Source organism: Notolabrus celidotus, chromosome 8 (genome assembly GCF_009762535.1).
Source record: "Notolabrus celidotus isolate fNotCel1 chromosome 8, fNotCel1.pri, whole genome shotgun sequence".
Lineage (NCBI taxonomy): Eukaryota > Metazoa > Chordata > Actinopteri > Labriformes > Labridae > Notolabrus > Notolabrus celidotus.
In genome coordinates this window covers 32,045,044-32,052,202 of record NC_048279.1, presented here as the reverse complement: position 1 = coordinate 32,052,202, position 7,159 = coordinate 32,045,044, and the positions used below count along the sequence as shown (strand labels likewise).

General features: G+C 46.6%; 1 protein-coding gene across 1 annotated transcript; it reads right to left on the bottom strand.

Annotated features, from left to right (window-relative positions):
• Positions 1 to 2,407: 2,407 nt before the first annotated feature.
• spry1 (sprouty homolog 1, antagonist of FGF signaling (Drosophila)) lies at positions 2,408 to 6,636 on the bottom strand. The gene is made up of 2 exons (XM_034690918.1): positions 5,928 to 6,636; positions 2,408 to 4,460 (listed from the first exon to the last, which is right to left on the bottom strand). Exon 2 carries the CDS (start codon positions 4,399 to 4,401, stop codon positions 3,313 to 3,315), a length of 1,089 nt encoding a protein of 362 aa, XP_034546809.1. The 5' UTR covers positions 4,402 to 4,460; positions 5,928 to 6,636; the 3' UTR covers positions 2,408 to 3,312.
• Positions 6,637 to 7,159: the final 523 nt, after the last annotated feature.

Sequence of the window (7,159 nt, the reverse complement as noted above, 5' to 3'; positions counted from 1 at the left end):
CATCCACCACCAGCTGGATGTTTTTTATTTTTCCACTTCTTTTTAACGTCAGGGATCAAAACAGTGACTTTATCAGAGTCTGCGCTCAACTGTTTCAAAGCTATCTCATATATTTTCACGTCGTTTTAATCCTGCCGCGGCCGATTGTGGATGTTGGATCGGTTCTCTCAAACACATCATCTCTCACATGTCACTCCAGCGCGCCGAGATCGTCCAAACATCTGAGGAGATAACTTCCATAAACTTTGGTCATCATGCTGAGGTCCAAAAAAGCCGTCTTCCTCGCCAGAATCCACCACCCCCACATTTCCCCTGATTGCTAATTTCTATTTATATGCCATGAGGGGAAATAATGAAAACCAGATGAGGGGGAGGCAGAGGAAAGCTGAAGCAGGCCTTTTGCTGATGAATGCTGTGGAGGAGGAGGAGGAAGGAGGTGGATGATGACTGTTTATAGAGTATCCTGCTCCATCGCGGCTGGGCCGGCAGCGCTGCCCTGCATGGCTAAGAAAAGGACTGCCCCGGTAGGATGTGTGGGCTGGAGGTTCCACCATGACTCACTTGGTAGTCATGTGTGTTTGCACTTGTACGGCCCCAAAAAACCCGAAAAGCTGCAGCGAGAGACCCGCCAAGCCTGACAACTCCAAATAGCATTACGTGGGCGTGTGGAGCGGCTAAATTTACTCTGAAACAAGTGCAAAGAAGAGGAAAGGGAAGAGGAGGGGGAGGTTGTGACCATTTATGCCATTGAATTACTGAAGTCTGACTCAGGTTACACTTTTTTTTTTAAAATCCAGTGAGTAAAATGTGACGCAGTTAGAGTACAGTTCACGTGGCAGGGTGACTGAAAGTGAAAAAAACTACACACAAGCCATAAAATGTTATTTCAGACACCTCAGCTGATTAGATCAGAGATTTAAAAGACATGTTTGGGACTGAACTGAGCCAAGTTCTGGAAATGGTGGGAGTAGGATCTGTTTCCTTATTTGGCTTAGGCTGGAAAATATCAAGTAAACACTGTCTTCCTGTTCCCTGCCTTCTGAATACAGTTTAGATCTCCCTCCACCTCCCCCCTTCTCATCCGTGCAGGGGAGCAGCAGTGAAACCTGAAAAAAGGCCTCCTATTGTTTGCTATCATCCAGGAGCCAGGAGCAAATGGGGCTCGGATTGCAGCTCTGAAAGGTAACAGGAAATTGACAAATCGCTAATCCACTCTTAACTATTCAGGGCAACAAAAGGTACATTCCACCAAAAAGGGGAAAAAGGGCACGTAGAGAACAGAAGGCCCATTTGGACGGACGGTTCATTTAATGCTAAATGCTGACATCTTAGTGAGAACTTGGTCAGCAGCAGTGCTTCCTGTGTGCTCTGATTAGACTTATCAGAGGAGCATTACAGCTGACACTTTCCTGCTGTGACTTCAAGCATTGAATTAAACTTAATATAACTTCATCTAAACTTCACCATCACAGTATTGACACCCTGGCGATGTTGTTTCCTGCTATCTCTGCACTCTCCCAAACTTAAGCCACGGTATGTTTTTTCCTTTGTCTCTGAGAAATTCCTGCTCCCAGTTTGTGTTTCCCCAACTGTTGGCATTTCCGTGCCGACCAACCAACTTTCAAAGTGATGATCTCATCCCCTGGAGGCCCGGAGGTGGAAAGGGGGGGTTGGGGGTCAGCGGACTTCCCAAGTGATAAATTCACTGACAAAAAGAGGCGGCCAAATGGAGAGGGAGGGGGTGTGGGGGGCTGGATTTGCCCCTGTCGTTGGCTTTAGTGCAGGAACCAGGCCATAAAAGCCCAGCATTGATAGCCCCGGTTTATTATCTTTGAACAGGTGGCCCTGGCTACTCGTAATGGTCGCTCTCAAAGCACACACTGTCAGCCCTGCAATATGGAGACCATTTGGGAGTTTGGGAACATCCTGATCCAGCAGCGTTAAAGCCCAGGGAGTAAACTACAGCACATAGTTTTGTAGTGACTTGTCGGCTGCAGAGCAGAGTGGGGTGTTTTTTCTTTTTTAAAGGAGAGTTACTTCCTGTGAGCATGGAAACATGGAGGCTCTGTTGATGCTAGAAGCTTCAGGGCTAATCGTGTCAATGACCTGCATTGTTTAGCTTTCAAGGTTAGCGAGGAGAATCGCGGCGAAGAAGCCCTCCAAGAATGTAAACAGTCACATTTTAAGCTACAAGCTGTTTCTACTCATGGTCCATTTTTTTTTTTTTCAAACCAGGAATTCCACACCCAGCGTCAACACTGCACACACATGCACACCCAGAAAACAGTGATTTTCTGTTAGCTGAATGAGCTCAAACTCATGAAACCAAGCATCAGTCAGAACATTCACACATACCGGGTTACTGTTTCTCAACAGATCAATCAAGACACCAGACAGCGCTGTTTTTCATTAATTAATATATTTTCTGCATTAAAGTTAACATAGTTTTCTTTTGTGCCACCCTTTAATTTTTCAGTAAGTATTTGATATTTTGTTATATTCAGACATGAGTAAATTTAAGACTGTCTCTTGCAATAAATATCATAAAATAATAGAGCTTCACATAATAAATATTTTTTACAACAAAAAAATGTTTTAACAGACATTTTTCTTTTAAAAAATAGCCAGAATTCCTCTTATGGATTTTTGAGCATACAATTTACAACAAAATAAAGATAAACAAACAAACAAAAACAACAAAAAAAAAAACATGGGAGAATGCCACAGAATGTGAATGAAGAGTTCAGATGGGTGGAAGGAGAGAAACATGTCCAGGTGGAGAAAAAAATACTATGAGATGGATGTGCTTTCGTTAATGCAACATGAGCAAAGGAAACCACAGTTCAGTGTGGTAGCAACCAATAAATTCAAACATACCTGCTTGCTATGAATACCAGGTAACAGCTACATAATTGCCCTATAGTAGATCGTCCTTCACAGATTTTGGTGAGAGGCAGATCCACCAGGTGCAAAGACCTGGAGGAAACTACCTACCTAAAACGGAAGAAAAACTTACATATATATAAAAAAATAGTGTTAATGAGGAGCTGAGGACAGACGTAGAAACAGTTAAGGCAAACACTGGTCTGTAAAAACATGGTCCTGATCCAGAGAAATCAAAATAAAATAATCGAGTGGTTTTCGTTACTCCTTTTAGCTCCTTAGGGTTCTGCAGCGAGGAAAGGGAGGCGGGTGGGAGGTGCTTAGAATGTTTGATAAACATTAATTTGTGACTATCATTATCATTGTCATCATAAGATCCACATCTAGAGTCTCCCGCACACACACAATCACAATCACGCACAGGGCCGATCAGGAGGGTTTCTCCTGGCTCTGTGGGGCCCAGCTCTCCAGTTTGCAGTACACAGTGTTGGAGTTCTTGCAGCGACAGCCGGGCCTGTTAACCCGGTCGTAGCAGCCCTGGCATGCCTTCAGACAGCCCTTAACAGGTGGGTAGCATAGCAGACAGGGGAAGAGTACCGACATTAATCCCATGCACAGAAAGCGGGAGCAGCAGTGGGAGCGTGACAGCGAGCAGGGTTGGTCAGCACAAGAGTCCCCCTCATCGTCATTGGAGCAGTGGTAGAAGATGCCCTTAACCAGGCACATGCAGGTGCCGTGCTCCAGTGCACTCTCAGCTGAGCACAAACACTGTCCGTTACACGCCAGACATGAAGGCAGGCTCCGGGGAGCCGTGCAGTCACTACACTTGCACTTCCCACAGCGCTCACAGATGAACTGGTGCCCGGCAGCAGCCACCACCCCAGTGCCAGAGCTAGAAAAGTCTGATTTCCCTTTGCCCTGCGGCTTGAGCGGAGCCTCTAGTGGAGGCTGATGGAAGTGAGGTCCCTGCTGGGGCTGAGAGAGGGCCTTAGGCTTGGGCTGAGTCCGAACAGGCCGCTCTGCTCTGTGGTGGTGCTGTAAGCTCATGCCGGGCCTGGTGGGGGGTGAGCGTGCCAAGAGTCCCTGCTCAGAGGAGGCACTGCTGTTGCTCCCTGAGCTGGCGGCACTTCCTGTGCTAGTGGAGCGGCTGAGCCCTGGGGCCCGAGACCCTCCATACTGCTGTCCTCCAGCCACTACCACCACGCCACCCCCAACGTGATGGTGGTGACCTGATGGCCGGTGCTCATAATTATTGTTCACATTGACGAGGATGACCTCGTGAGTCCTCTCCTGCTTGTCCTGGGGCCTGGGGGCCATTCGGGGCGCAGGGGGCCTCCGTACCACTGAGGGCCCCTCGGTGTACTCGTTGTTGGAGCGGATGGCCTTGATTTGGTCCAGGGAGAGAATGGCGGCATGCTGGAGCTCCCGCTCGTAATCCGACCTCTGCCGGCTCTCCAGGGAAGGCTGCTGGATCACCACTAATGAACCGCCGGGGCCATGTTGACTTTGGAGCTCCATCTGGGGGGATCACCACTTCCGACATTCACCGTGGACTTGGCATGCATCGGAAAACCTGCCTGAGGGGGGGAGAGAGGCCAGGGAGAGACAAAGGAAGAAGTGGGGAGGGAGGGGACATGATCAGAGACAGCCAAAACATGGCATAACTGGCAATAACACTCTGTCCTGATGGAGGACGGGTAACCACATTCCTGGGCCTATATACAGACTACATCAAGTGCAACTGATCAGTATGGATAGATTAAATTGAACTAATCCTGCAGCAGCAAAAAAATGTGAATTTCAAATTATACATTCTTCACATAATAAAATAACAGAAATGTGTATTTCCTATTCAGCTGTGTGTTTTACCCCAACACTGACTCTGTGCTCATGCTGTCAACACGACTGTGTGTCACTTTTGATTCCTTTAAGTAAATCCTCTGGGAAAAAAGTTGACTATTAACAAGACTTGGTGTACCTTCCTCCCTAATACGCACACATTTAAACTTCAGTAGGGCCTACAAATACTTCCCCTCCTCATTTACATTTGTATGACTAGTTAACATTTAAATGCACCGCGGCGACGAAATGAGGACGCGATCCAAGGGAACTAAATGAGCTGCCTCACTTAGTATTCTATTACTACACCGAAAAGGATTCAGGGAAATGGGGACAAAAGTAGGAGACGGGGAAAAAGAACTAAAGGTCAGACCAAGTTCCGACAAAATACAGACTTCTGATGAGAATAAAAGACGAACTAGGAGCTTTAATGTTCTCAGGCTGAATCTGCACCTCACGGTTTGGGAAACTTTACTGGAAGCGCATAAGTTGTCAGATGTGCGTGTGTAAGTCATATGCAACATTAGAACCCTTGGTGTGAGCCTTCGTGGATGTTACGAGGCAACGCAGACATGCACGAGGCCAAATCCTGGAGAGATTGCAAAGACAGAAAGCAGCACTGCTTCATGAAAAACATGAACTGTGAGGAAGACTGCACCTCCTGCCAGAAACGGGCGATTTGTCATATTTTACGCGTCACAAATAAACAAGTTATCTGTGTTTTTTAAAGTGTTGGAGTCAAAGAGCGCCTGATAAATAGGATTATCTGCACGGCTCGTGTTCACAGGACGACATCCTGCGCAGTAATAAAAGCAGAACCCTATAAAACATCGGGATCGGGAGATCAAGAGACACGAGAGGACGCATCCGAATAGACGGGCTAAAACTTATGAATGAAAACAACCGCCGTGGGGGGAAGGGTGTTTGTTACAGCAGAGCCGCGGAAGGACACAGCAGGCATGGAGATCCATCAACTTCATCAACTAATCGCGATGAGTTTTACCCGCTGTGGGTGTTTTTTTCGTGCCAAACACATTTAGAAACCACACATTTAGTCCCTGAATGTATGCAACGAGGTGGCGACACATTTAATAGCTGCTGGTGTGCGCACTTTGCTACTTAGTGCACCACTACAGTCAAATATAAAGCATTAAACCCCCCAAATATGCGTAAAAGTAGAGTGAAATAGTGAGGCAAATACATACCTATATGCAACCATCCATAACGTCGAATCCATCAACCAAATAGCCTACCAAAACTCCATCCACAAGGAAGGGGCAATGTCCAAACGCAGGCTATCGGGTCTAATGCATAACATGAACTGCCTTTTAATCCAAGAGAGAGAGTATCCCTGTGCGTAATTCCCTTTTCTTGGTAAGTTTTCTGGAAGTGGAGCGCGCTTTTACGCATGCATTCGTCCCAGTTTTAAAACAAAGTTAAATCCACGGTGGAGCTCTGATGGAGGAGGGAGAGCTGCTGCGCACTTGGGGAGGCCGATCTTCTGGCGAGACTAACCCAGTTCTAGAAAGTCCCGCAGGAATAAGTTGGCGAGTCGAAATATCGTAGAAAATGTCTCGTGTGAAATCAAATCAAAGACGAGGGAGCTTAAATCCAAGACGTTCTCCTCTTAGAGTGTGCGCGGAGAGTGGAGTTCAGGCTGTTGCTGTGTTTGTTGCGGAGAGTCTGCGCTCGCTGTAGAGAGAGAGCGAGAGAGAGAGAAAAAACAGAAGCGTCGTGTGGTCGCAGACAGCCGTGCGCTCTCTTCAGCTCTGCGGGCCTGTTCAGCACTGAATGAATGGGAACGCAGGGCTCAGTGTTTGCTCGACAAGCCAACTCCCATTGGCCATTCACTCCACTGAAAAAGGATACATCGCATCCGCTCCTGATTCATTGGGCAGATGTGGAAGGCCGGGCGATAGAGATGTGTGCACTTGTTAAGGTGGAACGGAGCGGTTTTATTCCGCGTTGGTGTACGAGGGGGCTCAGGGAAGAAAAAAGGAGTTGTTTCCGCTCTTGTGGGTTATGAATAATGATGTGAATAAGGTGAATGTGACTAATAGTGATGTAATAAACGCGCAGTTTATTTATATTATTGCTGATTCGTCATGTGAAGTTCAGCATACTTAGTTACGAGGAGAAATGTGGATTCAAATCCTCATTTCATACATATAAAGGCACTATGAGGAGTTTTTCCACCAGCTGAGAAATAGACTGAAACCAACACTGATGCCCCTTTATGACCTTCAAAAGCAAACAAAACCATAAACAACAACACCGATATCTTCTCTGTTGTCATTTTTAATGCCACATGATTGACATTTGGCTTTAGAAACTCCCTTTTTCGGCTGTTTTCATGGCAAATAATCACATTGAGTGATACATCTGGCTGTTAAAAGACAACAGGGTGAGGTTTTTGTTGAAAACACTACTTTTGCAT